The sequence below is a fragment of the Podarcis melisellensis genome (assembly GCF_964234715.1).
Source record: "Podarcis melisellensis genome assembly, chromosome: 9".
NCBI lineage: Eukaryota > Metazoa > Chordata > Lepidosauria > Squamata > Lacertidae > Podarcis > Podarcis melisellensis.
Genome location: NC_138541.1, coordinates 11,238,826 through 11,262,215, shown reverse-complemented (window position 1 = coordinate 11,262,215; position 23,390 = coordinate 11,238,826). Strand labels below are relative to the sequence as shown.

Here is a 23,390-nt window from a genome sequence, read left to right as displayed (position 1 = left end):
AGATGCATCACATACCCTCCAACATTTTCTCCAGTGAAAATAAGGGCACCCTATATAACAACATCATCAACAACTTTATTATTTGTACCCTGCCCATCTGACTGGCTTGCTCCAGCCACTCTGGGCAGCTTCCAACATATATAAAAACATAATAAAACATTTTTAAAACTTGCGTATACAGGGCTACCATCCGATGTCTTCTAAAGACTGGATAGTTGCTTATCTCTTTGGCAAGGGGGTCGCATAACTCCATACCCTCCAACATTTCTCCAATGAAAATAGGGACATCCTAAGAAATTGATGCTTTTGAATTATGGTGCTGGAGGAGACTCTTGAGAGTCCCATGGACTGCAAGAAGATCAAACCTATCCATTCTGAAGGAAATCAGCCCTGAGTGCTCCCTGGAAGGACAGATCCTGAAGCTGAGCCTCCAATACTTTGGCCACCTCATGGGAGGAGAAGACTCCCTGGAAAAAGACCTTGATGTTGGGAAAGATGGAGGGCACAAGGAGAAGGGGACGACAGAGGATGAGATGGTTGGACAGTGTTCTCAAAGCTACAAAGATGAGTCTGACCAAACTGCGGGAGGCAGTTGAAGACAGAAGTGCCTGGCGTGCTCTGGTCCATGGGGTCACGAAGAGTTGGACACGACTAAATGACTAAACAACAACAAGGAAAAGCGGGGCATTCCGGGATCAAATCAGAAACCGGGACTGCATCTGGGGCTGACCCTGAAAAATAGGGACACTTGGAGGTTCTGGGTGGAGCACAACTCCCTTAAGTTTCTAGTCCTTATGAAGGTGAAGATTGGCTTGAGAATGCTGAAATCTCAGGAGGCTGAGCAAGATTTCAGTGTTCCAGGGGAGAAGGTTCCGTGCTTGACTCCGCCACTACACCACACTAGTTCTCTTTCCTTACTATCCCATAATATTTTTGGGGGGTGGCAATAATCACCTTGAGGTCATGCTTGTTTTGCTCCACTGATGAATAGTGATACTAACCATATAATGGATAGTTAGACTTTCCTTAATTTCCATTCAGTTTGAATGACCTAATTCACACTTTCCTGAAAAATTGTGAAAACCGAAACGCAGCTATACTTTGAAATTCCCATTTCTTCTTATTTCATGATGAGCTTCTCCAGCCAAGTGATGTGTGCCAAAAATGTGCATATCAGTGGAAAGTGTGCATAAAATCGCATATGTTAGCAAAACCAACATGCAGAAGAAATGCATGGGTTGGACAGTCAGTACAGCAGGAGACTCTTAATCTCAGGGTTGTGGGTTTAAAAGATTCTGGGTTGGACTAGATGACCCTTGTGATCCCTTCCAACTCTACAATTCTATGATTCTATGATTAATGAAATTAACATAAAACAAAAGTGCATACCAAATAAACTGTGTACATTAGGAGACATGTATACTAAAATGCTGACAAACTTTCATCAGGACTTTTTTTTTAAAATCCCAAACATATGCAAGAATGTGGAGAGCTGAACTGAAGGCTTAAAAAATGAGAAAATGGATAGAAACTGAAACTGAGATATTTCTCCACCCCAAGCTGCAATCCTTTGCATGGGAGTAAATCCCTCTGAATGCAGTGAGTGGGGCTTACTTTTGAGTAGACACGCCTCAGCTGCTGCCCAAGGTGGCAACCCTCGTTTCCACCTAGGAAGCCACAGCATAATTTAAAAGAAGACAGAGATCAAGTTTCTCCAGAGCCTCTGGGAGCGGAGTTTATGAACGGTGACAGAAACAAGAGGGATGCACTAGAAATCACTCTCTAATAGACACAGCCATCAAAGCCAAAAACAAGAAGCAGCAAATGCAGCTCATATTTTCTTCGGGGAGGAAACATATTTCTTTGCTAGTTAATGAAACCACATTCCCTTAGGAATCAGGGGCTAGTGGAGGAGAGGAATAGGGCTTGAAGAAACTATGGAAAGATCAAGTGGCAATTTAACAGTACGATCCTCAGTATACTATTGACCCAAACTTGCAAAGCTAGGCAGGGAAAACAGCAAAAACATTGTCAGAAATTGTGTTTGATTTGTTATCTACAATGTAATGATCAGAGTTTGCAGTTTCCTTTTCCGGAAGTCACAACTAATGCAAGGAACCAATTTGCCGCGCTCTCAAGGAAGGCAGTCCAATTGAAATCAGTAGGGCTTATGCATCAGATTGCATTGCTCATTGTGTGTCGATGGAATATACACACATCTTGTGTGTATTATTTATTGGAATATGGGGATTACTCCCAACAAATGTGCGTACGATTACAGCCTTAAGCACGGCTTGATTCCATGGAAATAGGCGTACAGGTTTTGCTTTTAAATCAAATCCTGAGAAAACCTCACTTTTATAAAACTACTTTTCCGGTTTCAATACCCCAGCTTTTGTGTTTGCTTTCAAACATCCCTTCCAAACATCACTGAGGACTAGAAACTCTTCCTTGCCTGTTTTAGTAAAAACTGAGATACACAGAAACACAAATTCTATGCCAAGCATCATATTCTGGATAGAATTCCATGCATGTGTAAGAACATAGTGGTTTTCCTTCACTTTTGTGTAGTGTTTAATTGGCTAAAACAATGGGTGCTGTGAGTTCACATCTACCTGGAAATCAAACCTTCTGTGCTCAGGTACAAGTGAGTGCATGTTTCAGTTTCTCAGTGACACTCTGCACATGCTCTGAAGATATGCTGGAGCACAGTGCACAATCTGGGGCTGACTCCTGGGTGATATTAAGCCACAGTCCTGTTGTGTGAAACTTTTTCCATTGTTGTTGTTTTTTAAAGTGTGCCTAGACAATTATTAGTTGGGTAGCTGGAAGAGCCATCATAACATCTAATGATGTAGAGATGCTTGCATTATAAAATTCACAGCTGGGTAGCTACATGGCTCAAGGCAAGTCCCCCCCCCCCGCTCAGTTCCCTCTTTTTAAAGCCAGTGTTTTAGTAACGTGTGGGTAGATGTTTATTAAAACATTATGTCTATTAAAAATATATGACGCATCCATCGGTCATTCCATGTGATGTGATGCCAGGCTGTTTATCAGGCTCTCCACCTGGGATGATGCGCGGGAAAATCTGGCAAATGTGTTTGACAAGCCCGCAGCCTCATAATTTAGTAGGCCATCAAACAATAAATACATTTCAACTCCCAGAAATTAAATCACCGGAGCCTCTCAGCCAGTAGGCCTGTCCATAAACTTGGGGTGAGCATTGGCGTGCGGCTTCTCCGCTGTCACTCAAAACTTGCAACGAGGCCTGACACTCCAAAAGGTAGTAATTGCTTCATCTTCACCTCGCGTCTGAAGTCGTACAGATGAATAATAACTCTGCCGTTCTTTCGAGAGGCAGTGGGGGGAGAAAGAGGAGGGGAGAAACAAGCCCCACTGAATTATGCCACTGTTGTTGCTGCTGCCTCATGCGTTAGGATTGGGGTCTTGGACCTCTTCAGGCCACGGCAGCTGGCAGTTGGGGCATTGCTTGGGGGTGTCTCAGGGGGTCGGGGATGGGGAGAAGGAGAGATGGACCCCTAAGGGGTCCTTGTCAGAGGTTGGGAGCCCAGGAAACAGGCAAAGAGGAGGAAGGGAGAAAAGGAACTGGCTGGGGTTTTGCTCCATCCTTCCTTACGTTCTAAGCAGGGCTGGATTAACCATAAAGCAAAATAAACATGTGCTTAAAACGTCATGGTAAGGGGGCACCACAGAAATTTTTCATTGCTGGATATTTAACATTAACGGTCACAAATTGCTCAGCTAAACATTCATTTTCTCAGTTGAAGTATATTTTAAAAATCCCCTAAACGGCAAACTGACTGGTACACCTTACCAGAATAGACTCTGTTTATGCTCTCAGGCTGTTGATTGCATGAAACATATTTTACTATACTGTGGGCTGTATAAACAAGCCAGGAACCAATTAATTAAGCCCTTATTGGTCAATTTACCTGGAAACCCTGTTATCTTTTATCTCAAGTATCTCCTTGAAGATAAGGAAAATGATATAACCCTGGCTGGGGCAAAAATATCTCACGGAGGTAGAAAGAATTACAAATCAACCTGTCTTGGATAAAACAGTGGCTGTCTAGTTTTATCTTTTTTGTATTTCTGCTGTACTTTGCTTTTGAAATTGTTTTTGCGGGTCTTTGGAACATAATGAAGAATGTATTTGTATTAACAATCCCAACAGAACTCCTTTTAGATGCCTTATCTCTACTACGCATAGAAGCAGATGTATTACATAAGATTAGTTTTGAGGATGTGATCAAAGACTTTGCAATTAGAAAAAGCAGGAAAAATGTTTCAAATATAAATAAAATGGAAGCATACAAAAATAAACATTATTTCCCATCCTACTGCAGAAAGGGGGGCAGCGGGCCAGGCCTTAGAAGGGCATAATCAAGGACAGAAAAGAGGTCCTGGGTATTCCTTGAATTGATGTCAATCAGAAACGTTTGATTTGCAGCTCCCTTGCTTCTGCTGAGATATCCAATATCACATGAGCTCAGTGTCGTAGCGTGGGTTGCCAGCACCCAGGGCTGCGCAGAGGGGTGGGAGAGAGGGAATGGATGGAGTATGCATGTGCATTCAAGTGCCTAACGGCATCTGCATCACCCAGGAAATCACAGCCACAGAGATAAGAAAATAAGAGTCATTCTGTTGCCTGGAGCGGTCACTTCCTGGTTCGCATGGAGAAGCATTTTCAATGGAGCCCAGCAATGGAAGCACGCAGCTGTATTGAGGCAGCACTGGGAGTTGAAATTTTGTACCCCTAACAATTTTGCGCCCAGGTCAACTGTCCCTGTGGCTACATGCTGTGCCATTACATGAATGCTTACCGAAAGAGGCATACAGGCATGGAAGATGCTAAAGATTGTGTCCTTCCTGCGCTACTTGAAAACCACAAGAAACTCCAAGTCAGCGGTAGCCAGCTCAGTGCCCTCCCAAATCATTATGGGGTGGGGTTAAAGAAATGGGTCTATAGGCTACAACCAGTTCTCCCAACCTGGTGCCCACCAGATGTCTTGCACCACAACCCCATCACTGCTGAGTGTTGCTGACTGACTCATCACCATCACTGCAGAACTGTTTTTTTTCCTTTAAGAATTCGCCCTCGTCTATAAAATGTTGAATCCAGCCCTGTTTCCCAAACAATTATCCAGAAACCATTGTGTATGTGCTTGTTTTTGCACTAGATCGCACTTTAACATAAAAGGACAATTGTCATTAAGCCTAATGGCCAGCAAAATAATTCTGAGCCAGCCAATGGAGGTGACAGCACACAGCCTCATTGCAAACTGTGGGTGGTGTTATTTCTATTAATGCTGCACAAACAAATGGCCTCCTCTTCCCACCGTAATAATTCCAAAGTGATTTAAAACAAGAGAGCATTTTGGGGTAGAGGGCATGGCTCCGTGAATTAGAAAGATACTATGGCACAATTTACAGTTGGCTTGGATTTACCTTCCAGACCCTATATATTGGCTTAGTCTGCGAGCAAGCCCATTTTTTTTAAACTACCATCAGCTCTGTGGAGTTAATACAACGGCAATCGAGCAAGCTGTTCTGCCTCATGTCCCATAATTGCGCCTCACACTCAGTGTGTCGAAACACAGAATATTAGCAAATCCAGCTGCCCTCTGAAATTTCAGCTCTGTTCAAGAGAGGAGCATCTGAAGGCCTCTCCCCACCCCCCCAGACCTTAGCTTCCTTGGGGAGATGCATCAGGAGAAAATGTCAGCTTGCTATAGACAGCCCCAGAATGTGTAGAGTTAAAAGATATCCATGCAGAACTGAAAGGAAAGCCATCATTCTACAGAGGTAGCATTCAAACTCAGTCCACAGTTATTAAAAGCATCATGAATGCCCCTTTCCAGGGGCGGCGGGTGCTGATGGGGGCGGGTGGGGCAGAAGGCAGGGAGCCCAACAGTCAATGGTGCCAGATCTAACGGCAGGCAAAGGCAACTAATTCTAGTTTCATCCTTATCCACTTCCCTGCTGAGTCCTCCAAGGGCCAACACTGAGACTGAGGAGGAGGAAGAAGCTGGCAGGTAATGACACCCCCCCCCCCCGGACTGTCTGTCTGTAAAACAGGCAGGGTGTCGGCATGCATAGGGCTGGGAGGCCAGCTGGCAAGCCCCAGCTCGGCTGTTTCCATCCACCGACCCGTGCAAGGCCATCACCTCTGCTCCGATGTAAATCAGCAACCCAGGCTTCACAGCCAGGGCACACTATCAGCAGATCAAACTGCGCAGGCAGAATAGGCATGAGGCTTGTGGAAGCATACTACAACTACAGATTTATTAATCATAAATCAGGACAAAGAAACATGTCGTCTCTCTCTCTTAGGTTGTCTCAGAGAGAACAGCTAAAAGCAAAAGCAATGCACACAACGGAAGTTCCCAGCATACTGTGCTGGAATGTAAACAGACATGTGACACGTAACAATCCCATGTCTGTTCCTTAAGGTGGAATGGAAAATTAAACACAGGGATAGGGGCTGCCTGGGGGCACACTGAGTTTGGTGGGGCAGTGCCCCATTCACCTTAATGGACCGCTTTCAAGGCTCGCTTCTTGCCCAACCAAAGGGACATCTGAGAAGCACCCTTCATAAATTCACTGCCATCAGCAATGCCACAGTCGTCTGGCAGCATCCATTTCATTCCTAATATACAAGTTGGGTGAGCAGGGTTAGACCATTGGGTCCCCTTTCTCCAGTATGGTCTACATGGACCTGGTGGCATGTCAAGAGCGAGACAGCAGTAGATCGCCCAGCAGTAGATCACCCAGAGTAGGTGATCTACTCTGAAAAACAGGATCTGCACAGGAGTGTCAGGCCTAATGAGCGCAGCAACTCTTCTTTGGCAGGTTTTGCCCCTATGAAGCAGTTGCGAAGGCTGAAGGTTCCTGCCTTCCCACAGCTGCCTATTTCTCCTCCTCTCCCAGTTTTTTTCTCAAGGAATCTGAGACAATGCCTGCGTGTCTGCCTTTGCGCCTTGCACATTATGCCTCTACTGGACCTGGAAGACCAGCGGGGAAGGGAGCTTGGAGCTTGATTTCTACAAGTTTCCTTCGCATTGCTTGCATTGTTTTTTACTCTAGACTCATGCATAGATATATAGCAGGCACAGGCAAACTCGGCCCTCCAGATTTTTTGAGACTACAACTCCCATCATCCCTGACCACTGGTCCTGTTAGCTGGGGATGATGGGAGTTATAGTCCCAAAACATGTGGAGGGCCGAGTTTGCCTATGCCTGATATATTGTATAGCTTCTGCCGCAATCAATCTGGTAGTTTTTAGAAAGCCACAACAAAACTCTCTTTGTGGCCTTTGTTGAGAACAGGGACTACCAGGGCAGCCCTTCTGTTCCTCTATCAGTGAAAGCACTACTTCCAATGGAAATTATGCAGAGACAGAGTGACATCTGCTGGAAAGCGGGAGGAAAACTAAGTTTTGGCAAATTGTAATGTACTGTAAAGGTAAATGTTAAGTTTAAAACAAGGTTACAAAGTAGATTCTGAGTGGCTGGTAAAACTGTAAGTTCCAGGTTCTGTCCAAGACCTGTCAAGAATTTTTTCAGCTTCACCCATAAATGTGGGCACCAGGTTCAACTCTGACTCTACCCCAGCTTCTCAGAGTCACCTCATCCAGACTCTCCTCTGGCTCACATGGTTCTGGGGGGCAGGGGAATCATCGAATTGTAGAGCTGGAAGGGACCCTCACAATGCAGAAGTCTCAACTAAAGCATCCATGACAGATGGCCACCCAACCTCTGCTTAAAAACCTCCAAGGAAGGAGAGTCCACCACCTCCCAAGGGAAATTGCTCCACTGTCAAACAGCTCTTACAGTCAGAAAGTTCTTCCTGGTGTTTAGTGGAAATCTTTCAAGTAGCTTGAATGCATTGGAAAGAACGTTTAAAATCAAGAGCTAGCAGCCTGAAGATCAGCCTTCACCAACCTGGTGCACTCCAGTTATTTGGGGACAGCAACTCCCATCAACTCCAGCTAGATTTTTGTTTTTGTTTTTGTTTTTTCTTGTTTTTTCTTTTAACAAAGTGGTGAAAGGAAGTACAAAAAACACATTAAGATATAGCATAATGCAATGTGTATTATCAGTTCCAGATAGATAGATAGATAGATAGATAGATAGATAGATAGAGTGGTAACTCAGGTTACAGACACTTCAGGTACAAACACTTCAGGTTACAGACTCCACTAACCCAGAAAATAGTACCTCGGGTTAAGAACTTGCTTCAGGATGAGAACAGAAATAGTGCTCTGGCGGTGCAGCGGCAGCAGGAGGCCCCATTAGCTAAAGTGGTGCTTCAGGTTAAGAACATACCTCCAGAACGAATTAAGTTCTTAATCCGAGGTACCACTGTAAATAGACACACACACACATGTACATGCTTATTTCAGACATCATGGTATATCGCAATGGTAAAGGTAAAGGACCCATGGACGGTTAAGCCCAGTCAAAGGCCACTATGGGGGGAGGTGCTCATCTCATTTTTCAGGTCCAGGGAGCCAGTGTTTGCCCACAGACAGCTTTCCGAGTCATGTGGCTAGTATGACTAAACTGCTTCTGGTGCAACAGGACACCATGACGAGTACCAGAGCACACAGAAATGCAGTTTACCTTCCCACTGCAGCAGTACCTATTTATCTACTTGCACTGGTATGCTTTCAAACTGCTAGGTTGGCAGGAGCTGGGAAAGAGAACTGGGAGTTCACCCCGTCACGTGGATTCGAACCAGCAGCCTTTCTGAGCTGCAAGCCCAAGAGGCTCAGTGGTTTAGACCACAGCGCCACCTGCGTCCCTCATCACAATGTTTAGCTGACAATGTATCACAATGTTGAAAAACAGCTATTGCCCAGCCCTAGTCACTGTGTCAAACAGGAACTGCACAGACTGAGTAGATGCTGTAGAAGGGTGTGTGTTTCATATAGTATATGAACCAACAGAGCAGGAAGATGCTGTTGCAAATGGTGATGTGGAAAAACTCTTAAGCCATTATCAGCAGGGAGCAGGGAACGTAATAGGACATTTTCAAAACACTCACATGGTGAGGGGAAGTAAGTGTGTGATTGATTGCAGGAAATATCTGAAAGTCGTCCTTATGTGGCTGGAACTGGCAGAATGGTGGCATCAGATGATACAGCATGGCAGAATATAAAAACTGGTGGGTTATGTAGCATAGCTGGCAGTGTAATTTAACTGCAATTTATAAGGCCACAACATCTGGCCCTTGGCAGCTGTCTTTCCATCTTTTTATTTCATACTCCAGGTTTTCTGTGCCATGTTGGGTGGGGGTGGGGATTGGGTAGGGAAAGAGTTTTCACATTTGGGGTTGAGTCTTATGGGGGGCAAACCGCTTTTGCTGCCAAATGAGAGAAATACAGAGTGCATGGGAAGGATGTCCCTGTATACCCGGGTAATTATATTGGTGTTATAGTGAGCCATATTTAGAAGCAACTTCTATGCTCAGCTAAATCTCCCAGATCAAAACAGACAAAGATACCAGCTGGGTACACCAATTTAGGCTGGGTACACACCATGCATTTTGAGCATATTGCTTCCCCCCAAGTATTCTAGGAACGGTCGTTCACCCCTACAATTCCAAGCAGCCTTAACAGCCCCTAGGGTTCTTCTTTAATGCAGAGGGTGTACTTTAAATGTACAGGTGAAACTCGGAAAATTAGACTATCGTGGAAAAGTTCATTTATTTCAGTAATTCAACTTAAAAGGTGAAACTAATATATGAGATTGACTCATGACATACAAAGCGAGATATGCCAAGCCTTTAGTTGTTATAATTGTGATATTATGGCGTACAGCTGATGAAAACCCCAAATTAACAATCTCAGAAAATTAGAATATTAAATGAAATCAGCAAAGCAAGGATTGCAAATAGAGCAATATTGGACCTCTGAGAAGTAGAAGCATGCATATGTACTCAGTAGTTGGTTTGGGCCCCTTTTGCATCAATTACTGCCTCAATGCGGCATGGCATGGATGCGATCAGCCTGTGGCACTGCTGAGGTGTTATGGAAGACCAGGATGCTTCAATAGCAGCCTTCAGCTCTTCTGCATTGCTCGGTCTCATGTCTCTCATCTTTCTCTATGGCAGTGCCCCATAGATTCTCTATGGGGTTCAGGTTAGGCGAGTTTGCTGGCCAATCAAGCACAGTAATCCCATGGGCATTGAACCAGGTTTTGGTACTTTTGGCAGTGTGGGCAGGTGCCAAGTCCTGCTGGAAAATGAAGTCAGCATCCCCATAAAACTCATCTGCAGAAGGAAGCATGAAGTGCTCCAAAATCTCCTGGTAGATGGCTGCGTTGACCCTGGACTTAAGGAAGCACAGTGGACCAACACCAGCTGATGACATGGCTCCCCAAATCAACACTTCACACTAGACTTCAAGCATCTGGCATTGGAAACTTCACACTGGACTTCAAGCACCTAGCATTGTGTGCCTCCCCATTCTTCCTCCAGACTCTGGGTCCGTGGTTTCCAAATGAGATGCAAAAGCTGCTCTCATCAGAAAATAGGACTTGGGACCACTGAGCAACAGACCAGTTCTTTTTTTTCTTTAGCCCAGGCAAGATACTTCTGACATTGTTTCTTGTTCAGGAGCGGCTTGACAAGAGGAATACGACATTTGAAGCCCATCTCCAGGATCCGTCTGTGTGTGGTGGCTCTTGATGCACTAACTCCAGCCTCAGTCCACTCCTTGTGAAAGTCCCCAACACGTTTGAATGGTCTTTTCCTGACAATCCTCTCCAGGCTGCGGTCATCCCTGCTGCTTGTGAACCTTTTTCTTCCACACTTTTCCCTTCTGCATAACTTTCCATTAATGTGCTTCGATACAGCACTTTGGGAACATCCAGCTTCTTCTGCAATTACCGTTTGAGGCTTTCCCTCCTTATGGAGGGTCTCAATGATGGCTTTCTGCACAACGGTCAGGTCAGCAGCCTTCCCCATGATTGTGCTTCCTACTGAACTAGACAGAGAGAACATTTAAAGGCTCAGGAACCTATTGCAGGTGTTATGGATTGAATAGCTACTGCACCTTTTCACAATATTCTAATTTTCTGAGATTGTTAATTTAGTTTCACCTTTTAAGTTGAATTACTGAAATAAATGATTTTTTTCCATGATATTCTAATTTTCTGAGTTTCACCTGTATGTCATATATGTAGCAGTCCGATATCCTTTTCCCTGCTGTAAGCCACCAAATGCCTCTGGGAAACATACAAAAAAGGCATGAAAGCAGTTGCTGCCTACTATTGCCTATTGTTCAGCAGCCTACTACCTCTGACTTTGGAAGTTTCCCTATCTTTGGATGAAGGGCAGTATAAAGGTAAAGGGACCCCTGACCGTTAAGTCCAGTCGCGGACGACTCTGGGGTTGCAGCACTCATCTTGCTTTAATGACCGAGGGTGCTGGCGTACAGCTTCCGGGTCATGTGACCAACATGACTAAGCCACTTTTGGCGAAACCAGAGCAGTGCACAGAAATGTCGTTTACCTTCCCGCCAGAGCGGTACCTATTTATCTACTTGCACTTTGATATGCTTTCGAACTGCTAGGTTGGCAGGAGCTGGGACAGAGCAATGGGAGCTCACCCCCGTCGCGGGGATTCGAACCGCTGACCTTCTGATCGGCAAACCCTAGGCTCAGTGGTTTAGACCACAGTGCCACCTGTGTCCCATGAAGGGCAGTATACATGTCTAAATAATAACAATGTCATCATAATTTGTAGCCATCAATAGTTTCATCCTCCATGATAAAACCAGAGGGCATCGGGGTGCTGGGAAGATTTCTGCTTGGAAACAAGGGGTGCATCTTATGCCCTTTAAGATATTATTATGATTATTATATCATTATTTCCAGTCCAGCAATAAAGGACTGTCTCTTTAGAAGGCATTAATTAAAAAGTATTGGCAGAATCTTAAAGCCGAACATATGCGACAGCAGCCACCAAATTTGTTTACTCCATGTCCCATCTATCTATTCACATATAAAACAGGAGCTGATGTGGAATTCTTACATGAAAAGGCATGCGGACGCAGGGCAGTCTTAAGCATATCCGGCGCCATGGTGCAAAGATCTCTCGGGCACACACACACACACACGCACACAATTTCCCAGAGGTGTCGACCTTTTCCCAAGCCTCTGCCGGGATCACTCTCCTCCTATGGAGGCTTGGGAAGGAAGCTGCACACCCACCAACCGTATGGTTGATGGGGCATAGCTGGTGGGCGTGCAGGGAAAAGGGAATCCGCCAGCAAAGCTGTGCAGCACCCCCACTCCCTGGGGCGCCCCTGAGAGTCCAGCGCCCTGGTGCTACTGCGCGCCAGTAAGCCCAATAGGAAAGATGGCTCTGTGCGGAGGCCTGGTGGTTCACCCCCAATATCAGAGCTCAGCTTTGACAAAAGCGCCTGGGTAAAAGAAGGTGGGGAGAGGAGAAAGAAGGGCTCAGATCCTCTCAGCAGTATGCCTTTTCATGGGAATCATTTATTTTACTTAATGACACACTGCTTGGTTATAGTAAAATATTACAGGAAATACTTATAGTATAAAATAAAACGTTTGAGTCCCAGCCAGGTAAAAAGGCGGGGTATTATAACAACAACAACAAATTAAAAATAAATATATGAAATTAATGGCCCTAACTTAGCCACGGCCATTCACCTCTCTTCAGGTGAATAGGAACTGACAAGAAGAAGAATTTTAAAATAAATATATGAAATTAACAGCCACAGCCATTCATCTCTCTTCAGGTGAAATAGGGGAGGGAAGCACCAGCCAATCAGGACGCTCCCTTCCAGCCACGCCTCCCGGTTTCCCAAAGGATTCAAAATCCCAAGCCCCAGGTGCCAACCGGCGCCACGGTTCCCTTTCGACTACGCATGCGCTCGTCCTTAACCCTCTTCTCCCCCTCCCTCTCTCTCTCCCCCGTCGCTACGCAACGTCAGGGCTCGAAGCGCCCGCTCGCCCCCTTGGTTTGTTTGGTTCGCGGCGAGCGCGCGCGCGGCACGTGCGCCGCCGACGAGGCGGGGCTTCGGCGCCTGATTGGTTGCCGCCGTCCGGGCGACGCGGCTTTCGCGCGACGACGGCGGCGGTGGTCGCGCGGCGATGGCGCAGTGCGAGGGGGGCGGGGCAGCGGGCCCGGCCGGCGAAGTGGGAGCGGCGCGGCGCGGCGTTCGTTCTTGGTCGCTGAGGCGGGGAGCGGCCCTTTGCCCGGCGCGATGCGGGGAGGGCTGGGGCTGCTGAGGCGGCGGCGGAGACCGGGGTGAGCGGCGGGGCGAGGGCTGTATGGCGGGCCGGGTTGCTAGGGGCGACTCCTCCGCCTTCCCAATGGCCCGCCTGCCTTTCTTCTCGCGTGAGGCGCGCAGGGCAGCCGCCTGACGCGCGTCTTCTGCTCGGCATCGGTTGTTTCCAGCGGGGCTTAACTCCCAGGGAAGCGCGTGCATGTCTGTGTCGTAGAAGGATTGCATGATCCCCAATGAAAGGGCTGGTGCTTATTTAACTGCCTTAAATAATAATAATAATAATTATTATTATTATTATTATTATTATTATTATTATTATTTATTATTTGTACCCCGCCCATCTGGCTGGGTTTCTCCAGCCACCCTGGGCGGCTTCCAACAAAGATTTAAAAAAATGCATTAAAATGTCACACTGGTAGGGTTTTAATAGATTCAAATAGTGTATGCATGAATGTAAGGATGCTTGGAATGCGTTTATAAAAATTGCAATGGCTTGTTATTAATTGTGTACTGGCTGGGGAAACCTAGTCAGATGGGCAGGGGTATTAGCATCATCATTATATATATACAGTGCTTTTTTTCTTTTAAAAAAATGTTTAGGGGTACTCTCATTTTCCTACTCATATTGAAATACAATGAGGCCCTCAATGAGGCCAAACTTAGATTCACAAAATGTGTAGGGGTATGCGTACCCCCAGAAAAAAGCCCTGCTTATATACCTATCTATTATATCCTATTACAGTTTCAAGTACCATTTTTGTTTTTTCTTGTCTTTCACTCAACTTGCCCACTAAAATTTTCCAACAAAACATAAATTTAAAAAACCACATAGAGCGTTTTAATTCTGCCAATGTTTAATTGATTGGGGGGTTTTCTATGTTTTTACCTGTTCTTATTTTTTATCTATAAGCCACATTGAGTCCCTGTCAGGGGGATGGGGAATGTGGAGTATAAATAAATATATAATAATTATAATTGTGGCAGTTGTTTTACTGCTGTGAGACCTCCCACAATGATTACCTGCAGAGTTTAAACCGGACTTGCTCCCTATGTATTTCATAATTAAGATGGTGGTGATATTCAGCAGTTAAAACAGTGGATTGTTAACAAACCTATTTGCCTTTTTAAAAAAGTATATCCAATTGCTGCCTTGGGGTCAATTTATCAATCCAACAGGCTGTATTGGTGAAAGTTTCTCCTGTGCTTTATAACTTCTGGGTTGTACGATAGGCCTTCTTGTCTCAATGTTCGTCTCAGGAAAAGAAAAATACCTTGGCACATACTGTCTATACTGTGAAACCTTTAAACTTCTCCGAGTTGGATGTATGTAAGGGGGAAGGTGACCTTATTTTATATTCTTCCCAAAAATATATAAGCCACTTGATGATTTAAATATAACTCCTCAAAGTGGTTTACAATGAAAAAGAGATATTAAGAGCTGCTGCTCGTTAGCTCCCTAAGTATATCGAACTGATAAGGCGCTGAAAGGTCTCTGTATAACTTTAGAGAACTGCTTTGTGATAGACAGGTGAAATGTGTAGTTGGATATTATCATATGTCTTGATGTGTTTGCAGGTAAACTGTAGCAGAGGCCTTCAGTACTACTAGGTATTTTTTACTCTTGCCTTAATTGGTGAGTGAAATACTGCTGGAATGCATCAAAAGCTCCTGAAGAGTGCTCATTACATTGAGCTTGGAAGTTACCAGTACTGGCCGGTTTTGGTCCCCCGGGGAATTCGCTTGTACACCTATGAGCAGATTCCAGTGTTCCTTAAGGACAATCCATACATCACAGATGGCTACAGAGCATACCTACCTTCCAGGCTATGTTTGAAAAGGTATGAAATTGATCCAAATGGTTCAACTTTGAAGTACAACATCAGGCCTAAGTGGTTGATGGATTTAATACTTTTACTTGAAAGCCATTTGTTTCTCTAAATGTCTTGCTCTTCTGTAATCAAAGAAGCTAGCAAAGTAAGGGCATAGATTTCTGTGTGAGAGTTTTTATAGCCTTTTGTCTCTGCTGATCCTGTTTCAAAGAGTAGAGCCAGATGCCCTGCTACTTTTGCCAGTGCAATAAATTATGTTGGTTAGAGTGTGGTGCTGATAACTCCAAGGTTGCAGGTTCAATCCCCATAAAGGCACCTGCATATTCCTGCACCACGGGGTTGGACTAGATGACCCTCAAGGTCCCGTCTAACTCTGCAGTTAAAGGAATGCAAAGTTCAATGAAAGCAACCAAGCACTAGTGGAAATGAGCCACACAAGAGAGCAGGATGAATACTGACTAGCTTGCATAAGAGCAATAGAGAATACAGCAAGCATCTACCGTATTTTTTGCTCTATAAGACTCACTTTCTCCCTCCTAAAAAATAAGGGGAAATGTGTGTGCGTCTTATGGAGCGAATGCAGGCTGCGCAGCTATCCCATAAGCCAGAACAGCAAGAGGGATTGCTGCTTTCACTGCGCAGTGATCCCTCTTGCTGTTCTGGCTTCTGAGATTCAGAATATTTTTTATCTTGTTTTCCTCCTCCAAAAACTAGGTGCATCTTGTGGTCTGGTGCGTCTTATAGAGCGAAAAATACGGTAATCTGGAACACATGATCAGGGTGTCAGTTACAAAAATTGTTCCTTTGACTTGCTCATAGTCATTACTGTTTTCTTCTCAATTTCCCAGCCTATTCATTTTATCCAATGAAACCGTTAACATCTGGAGTCACTTACTGGGCTTCTTCCTCTTCTTCACTTTGGGCATTTATGACATGACTTCTGTGTTGCCTTCAGCGAGTGCCTCTAGAGAAGATTTTGTTATTTGTTCTATTTGTCTCTTCTGCTTTCAAGTAAGTCCCTTAGTAAATTGCAGTCAAACATTTTTTGTGCTTGTGTCAGGGACAACAGACAGGAAAAAAGGTCTGCATTCTGTCAAAAGCTGAGGCTTGTGGAGTCTTTCTGCTAACTCTAGCCCAGTTACAGTAGTGTCTTGACGCTGGTGGTTGGCGAACCTGCACTCAGGCCATCTCAGCCTTACATTGTATTTATTTAAGTAAGCATTTTGCTTCCTGTTCTCATTTAAAAGCAGTTGCTCAAAACAACCCATGAATAAGTTACAAGTTTCACTCCACTGCACATTGGAAGGGGGGAATGTTACTAGATTGTGGAACGTCTTGCCCCGTACAATATGGATTTTTTCAGACTGATCGCGTTTTGTGATGCAACAATATTTTTTAAACTTAGCTGCTGTGCCTGTCTTCATTTCACACTGTAGCTGGCTGTTTAAAGTTGTCCTGGTTGAGGCAAATGCGTTGAGAGAGTGGATATACATTTCCTAACAAAATGAAAAATGTCCCCATTGCTTTGTGCAGTATTCCCTGGGTCCAAGCATCTTTACTGGTTGAGGCCAAGGTGCCTGGGGTGCTTCAGGAGGCTAGGGCAAAAACAAGCTCTTCATGCTCACCTGGGAGTAATGCCTATAGGCCTTGCATCAGAGTAAGCATGGATAGGATTGTACTGAAGCGGGACCTGCGGTGAGGCTGAAGGTTTGATCTCTGCCACTTCTGGTTAAGGTATCTTGAAGAGCAGACTTCTTTAGATATTAGGGGTGTCACTTGACTGAAGAAATCATTTTGATCATGTTGCAAAATAGCAATGCAGCATATCTGTGTCTGGGTAAAAACAATAGTTCCAGAGAAAGAAGTATTAAAATATGAAGTCTTTAAAAATCTGCTCCCTGATGAATTAGGGCTACCTTTTTAGTCAATTTAAAGTTTTTAGAATGGGTTTGTTTAGCTTAGTTAATAGGTTAAATATTGCAGCCCTGCTTCATAGATCCCAGTGAGATGCTGACATGGTACCTTGATCCCCAGTAACAGAGATCAGACCAGAATTCTTTTCTACCAGCAGACCAAGCTTCCTCTTGCAGATCCAAAATCCTTAAATTTAATCCAATTGTTTTAAAAGTTGCTGTTGCTTGCGCTGAAGATATTAGAGTTGTGAGGAAATTAATGCAATTTGTTTGAATGTTTTTATAGGTCTGTATGCTTTGCTCAGTAGGGTATCACCTCTTCTGTTGTCATCGCTCAGAGAAGACTGGTCGACGATGGATGGCACTGGATTATGCAGGAATTTCCATTGGTATCCTGGGCTGTTATGTATCTGGAGTCTTTTACGCATTTTATTGCAATAATGTAAGTTTAACAGTCAGGTTGACTGGTGTAGCTTTCCCATGGATAAAAATCAAATAAACAGTAGAACTTTCCTTTGAATAATTCAGTTTTAGTCTTGCTTTAAAATAAGCATATATATATATATATATATATATATATAGTATGCATATGCTATTTTAATTTGATTAAAAACAGGCTTTGAGGTCAGGTTAGTGTTCTAGCATGAAATGCAGAATTTTGTCCTGAACAAGTGTACCATATTTTATAGTCCAAGAGAGATGGTATGTTGCATGCAAGGAAACAGAAACCAGACTGCTCAGGGGCTTCACTTTTCTCAGCCAGTTTAACAAGAGGCAGCTGAAGAATTGTCCATGCATCTCCTAAACTGTATCTCCCACAATACTGCATGGTATGAAATGTTTTATGATCATTTTGTTCTGTAATGGCAGCTGAACTATATTTCTGACTTTTTTCCCCAAGGAAAAAAAAATATTAAAGGCAGGAGGGAGGGAGTAGAGTGTTTTTATATATTAAATGACAGTTCTCCAGAGTAATTGTCGGTTCTTTAAGAATCCTGCAGTAGGTAATTTGATTGCCTTGGTTAATCATGCAGTTCATTCCTTAAAATTGTAGGTGTGTCTAATAGTTGGTTGCAGTTGCTAGCATCGGCATAAAATAAATCCTGCCTGTGGAAGGTATTTTAACTACCAGTATAAACCCTGGAATGTGTAGCATTTTCAAAGGAAAAAGTGACTAAGTGACCAACAGGTGCTCAGTATGAAAAGCTGTCAGTATTTATATTTTAAACAGTGTGTTAATCTTCATAATACTGTCGTACCTCAGAGGTTGAACGCCTTGCTAGTCAAACATTTTGGCTCCCAAATGCTACAAACCCAGAAGTGAGTGTTCCGGTTTGCAAATGTTCTTTGGAACCCAAACATCCTATTCGGGTTCTGTGGCTTCCGATTGGCTGCAGGTGCTTCCATTTGACTTCCGAGGTATGACTAAATTGAAATCTGCTTTAGACCGATTTATAGAATTATAGATTTGGAAGGGACCCAAGGGTCATTTAGTCCAACCCCCTGTAATGCAGGGATCTAAATTGTTACTCCAGTCTGTATAATGAGGAATGAAGAAGCTTGCCTGTAAAACCACTACACGTTTTGAGGGAGAGCCCTGTTGGACAGGGGCTTCAAAAGACGTGGCATCAAATGAAACATGTTGAAATAATAATAAATAATTATTGTATGTGCCAAGAGAGAATACAGTGCTACCTTTGTGCCTTTTGAAGCTCTGCTGCAATCTGGGAAAGGTTGCTTTAAGAGCACATTCCAGAATTTGGGAAAAATCCACTTCATTTTGCTCTATTTTGATGCAAATATTTTATTCTTATCACTTAGTGGCTGCCTACTTTGTTTCCCTCCTTTTTCCAGTACTGGCGTCAAGTATACTTGATCACTGTCCTTGCTATGATCTTGGCAGTATTCTTTGCCCAGATCCACCCCAGTTACCTCACTCAGCAGTGGCACAGGCTGCGCTCAGTCATCTTTTGCTCTGTGTCAGGTTACGGAATCATTCCTACCATTCACTGGGTTTGGCTCAACGGTGGTGTTGGTGCATCTATTGTGCAGGTAAGCTAAGGAGTCACCAGGCTTGCATCCCAAAACCTAACTGGGTTTGGCACCAAAGTACCGTATTTTCCCATGTATAAGATGAAGTTTTTTGCTTTAAAATTTTAGTAAAAAAATGGGGGGGGGTCTTATACACGGAACATGGGCATACAGGGGAGGGATTTTTTCATTTTTAAACAAATGTCCGGGATTTTGGCTTGGACAGGCTGTGGCGGTCCATCCTGCCACTGTCCCCTCATTCTCTTCCCCCTCCTGGCTGCGTGCTGGTGACTGGCTCGCCTCCTGCGTCCTTCCAGCTTGACCGCAAGAGCAGCAGCTGCTGAGAGCTGCCTCAGCTACCTCTCCTTGCACTTCTTTCCTTTTTTTCTCTCGCCCTCAGACCCCTGCCCCTGGCCTGCTCCTGCCTTCCTTGGCTCAGTTTGCCCCAGCCAGCTGCCTTCCCCGTGCTCTGCCTCTGTGTTCTGCTTGGGAGCCTCTTGCCAATTGCCTGCATCCAGCAACAGCCACCGCTGAGGGGGAACAGTTTCCACACCACTGGGTGCTGGAAACTTTGAGGGTGATCTTGCCCAACAAAAGGGACACGGGTGGCACTGTGGGTTAAACCACAGAGCCTAGGGCTTGCTGTTCAGAAGATCGGCGGTTCGAATCCCTGCGACGGGGTGAGCTCCCGTTGTTCGGTCCCAGCTCCTCCCAACCTAGCAGTTCGAAAGCACGTCAAAGTGCAAGTAGATAAGTAGGTACCACGCCGGTGAGAAGGTAAACAGTGTTTCCGTGCAGTGCTCTGGTTCGCCAGAAGCGGCTTAGTCATGCTGGCCACATGACCCGGAAGCTGTACGCCGGCTCCCTTGGCCAGTAAAGCGAGATGAGCACCGCAACCCCAGAGTCGTCCACGACTGGACCTAATGGTCAGGGGTCCCTTTACCTTTACCTGCCCAACAAAAGTTCAACAGCTTTCTGCCCCTGCCACTTCTGCTGTAGGGTTGTGGTTCCTTAAACTTTGGATTCAAAAAAATAGGGGTCGTCTTATACATGGGGGCAATTCATACATGGAAAAATACAGTAAATTCCATTGACTATATTAAGACTTCATGATCAGCCGGTTTAGGAATGACCCCTTTTACTTTATCCTTTAAGGAACATTTTCTATAAACAAACACAATGGCAAAGAACAGTAGAAATGGAAACTTAGATTGCATTGTGATGAACAGGTTTGTTTTTTTGATAGCTACAAAGACATAATGAAGGGTGTGGAGAGAAGAGCTTTGTTGTGGGAGAGCTCTTCTGTAAATGAAGTGTGTATCCATCTTGGCTTCTTTTTTTAGGAACATATTTGACTCTGGAGAAAAGCTATGGGGAGGAGGTGACTCAGGAATGTCCATGGTGCATAAATTCTGTTTGTGGCTTTTGCTTAGAAACAAGAAAATCAAGTTAGTAGAGCTGGGTTGCACCCTGATTTTAGGGACCTACTTAACATTTTAAATCTGTTGAAAAGGATTATCGTCTTGCCTCTCAGGTATTAGATAGATAGAAAGAGGATCTTACTAACCTTTTCCTGCTGCTTTTGTCTTTCAGGAATTTGCTCCCCGTGTGATTGTGATGTACTTGATCGCTGCCATAGCATTTCTCTTTTATATTTCTAAAGTCCCAGAAAGATATTTCCCAGGTAGGGCTGAATTTTTTGGGTAGCTGAATTATCCAGGGCACAGGCCATTCACTGTTAATTTAAGGTTGTGGGAGCAATTATTGCCCTCTACATCTCTTCCCCATGGCTGCTGGTCCCAGCTGTATGGTATAATAAAGGAGCATGCCATGTGCCTCCATGCACAAGTTTTTAAATATCTACCTAAGAATTCAGCTCCCAGAACACACCCAAAGGTACATCTTGCCCAGTGTCCTTGTTTCTAACAGTACAACGCTAAGTGGCTTGGTAGCTAACTTGAAAGGAATGCCACCCCTGTTGGAAAGAGAATTGTCTGAGAAGGTCACATATTATTTCGTTCCCCAGCAATACATTATGATGCTGGGAATCTGTCTCACATTCTGACTGGGAAGGAGACTTATCTCAGCCAGACCACTTTGTGTCACACGGGAATAAACCTACCCTGGTGCGTCAAAGCACTGTCCCAATGCATAGAAGTAGCTTCTGCTACTGAATGTTTTAGCTAAATTAATGTGTGTGTTTTTCTTTTCCAACAGGGCAGTTAAACTACCTCGGCTCGAGCCACCAAGTATGGCACATCCTTGCAGTAGTGATGCTGTACTGGTGGCATCAGTCTACAGTCTACATCATGCAGTATAGACACAGCAAACCTTGCCCTGAGCATAGTGCACATTAGCACGCAAAGGTATGGCGGTTTCCTGTGCAGGAGGAGATGAAGATGGACTGGGTTGTGATGGGCAAGGGGTTTTGCCTTTTTGTTGCCACAGTTAAAAAGACAGTGGTTCCCCAGAAGTCATAAAGGGTCTCCAGCTGGCTATTCAGGAAGAGGAGTCCTTTTGGGCGTAAACTGGCCAGTAACAAAAGCCCTGGAGCTCTTAGGTCACCAGCTGGTAAGGAGACAGAGTGCTGCATGCTTCCCTTTTCACTTGTGCTTCTGCTGCTCCTGATTCATAGAAAGCTGCTTTATACAGAGTCAGACCATTGGTCTGCCTAAACTTGGTTTTGTACCCTAACTGGCAGGAGATGCCAGGGATTGAAGCTGGGATATATATATATATTTGCATGCAAAGCATATGCTCCGCTAATGAGCATTTCAGTTCCTCTTTAGAGACCTTATCCCTGCAGTATTAATTCTGTGTTCTCCTAGCTTCCTTGTATTTGGGCTCAACAGCCTCTCTTACCGGGACAGCTGTTAAATCATGTGGCAGTGCTATGGCACCTGAAGCCCTGAATCCACTTCTTTGAATTCGGACTCCACTATATAGGCTGACAGGTGGGTCTAAAGTCAGATGGCCCCTGATGAGGAAAGTGATGGGGACCCAAATATTTTGCATTGACTCCCCTTAGGTAGCTATTTAATAGCTCTACTTTAAGGGACAGAAATTCCAGGGAAGGGACGGTGCTAGAATGTGGCCTACCATTGTGAAGGAACAGGAAGCATTTTGAAGCATACAACAGGCGCGTTCCAGTCCCCAAAACCTTCTTGAAAAATGTATCTTTTCCCATTGGTGTCCAGGGCCATGTTGATGCCTTTTTCAAATTGCAGTAGTTTTACTTCTCAGCATAACAGGAAAGGAAAATACTGGTTTTCTGTATGATTTACGAGGCTCCTTTGTGAAGGATTAAACCCTGCCACTTCTGATTTCACCGCATGCTGGGAAGAAAGGACTTTTCACAATTTGATTGCACATATTGAAGACTCTGCATTCTACAAAACTTGTTCCACTTTTTTCTCTGAAATAGCTGCTGGTGGTGGTGGCATCAACTTTCTTTTCCTGCTTTCCAAGGGATCTCTCGTTTGTTTTGTTTACAGTCTATGTCCACGGCAAAAAGTCCCACCAATGCTGTTTACATAAATATATAAAACTAAACTTGCTACCAAAATGTCACCACTTAAAGCAGCAGTTGGAAAGTCCAACTGAGGAATCCATGAAATGTAAGCCATTTTAAAATTGTTTTAAACCAGTCCATCTTCTAAAAGCCCATTTAAAAGCCAGAAATGATTAGCCCAACTATATTATATACCCCTTGGGAATGATGTTCCACAAATGGGGAACCATTGCTGAGAAAACCCTATGCCTAGTACTCATTTATGGTACATTGTAGACCCCCTCATCCTCCTTATCCTATTTTATACATCTTCCCAGACCAAATACGAGGAAACCCAGTGACTGACCGACCCATTTACTTTTGTGTTTCTCCCCCCCCAAAAAAAAAAACTTGCAACCATCCCCACTACCTCACTCGCTGCAGGAGGCTGATCATGAGATTACTTGCAGGCTTTTGAAATTGATTAATTTTATTTATTTATTTTATTTCCGTCTTATCATTGTACGCCAATTTCAGAGGCAGCACCCAAAGCTGTTCTCTTTCCTTTCACGGGCAATAAGTTTGGCAGTCATGCCAAAGACCATGGAAGAGGTCGCCAGCAGCCAAATAGCTTGGTGAACTCTTGTTGTTGGCCACAGTAGAACAAATCAAATTTGTTCAAACTTCTGATAAACAAATGGCAGAAATTGCCAGGAAACTATTTCTTCTGATAGGCTGAGGAAACATCCCCCAGTATGCATGTGCGGTTCCCGTGACAAATTCTCATTCCAGGATGTAACATTATAAGTTGAAAATGTATTATGTCTACTGTATGTGCAAC

At 44.4% G+C, this 23,390-nt stretch overlaps 1 protein-coding gene across 1 annotated transcript; it reads left to right on the top strand.

Moving 5' to 3' along the window:
• The first annotated feature begins 13,152 nt into the window (after positions 1–13,152).
• Positions 13,153–23,382, top strand: PAQR3 (progestin and adipoQ receptor family member 3). The gene is made up of 7 exons (XM_081925314.1): positions 13,153–13,306; positions 14,862–15,124; positions 15,964–16,126; positions 17,315–17,470; positions 18,883–19,080; positions 20,653–20,743; positions 21,277–23,382. Exons 2-7 carry the CDS (start codon positions 14,940–14,942, stop codon positions 21,414–21,416), a joined length of 933 nt encoding a protein of 310 aa, XP_081781440.1. The 5' UTR covers positions 13,153–13,306; positions 14,862–14,939; the 3' UTR covers positions 21,417–23,382.
• The last annotated feature ends 8 nt before the right edge of the window (positions 23,383–23,390 follow it).

Bases quoted from the DNA above. Each gene is read 5' to 3' on its own strand.
- PAQR3 (XM_081925314.1), top strand. From the start codon at position 14,940: ATGCATCAAAAGCTCCTGAAGAGTGCTCATTACATTGAGCTTGGAAGT. The intron at 15,125-15,963 runs GTATGAAATTGA...TCAATTTCCCAG, and splicing joins TCCAGGCTATGTTTGAAAAG to CCTATTCATTTTATCCAATG. The intron at 20,744-21,276 runs GTAGGGCTGAAT...CTTTTCCAACAG, and splicing joins CCCAGAAAGATATTTCCCAG to GGCAGTTAAACTACCTCGGC.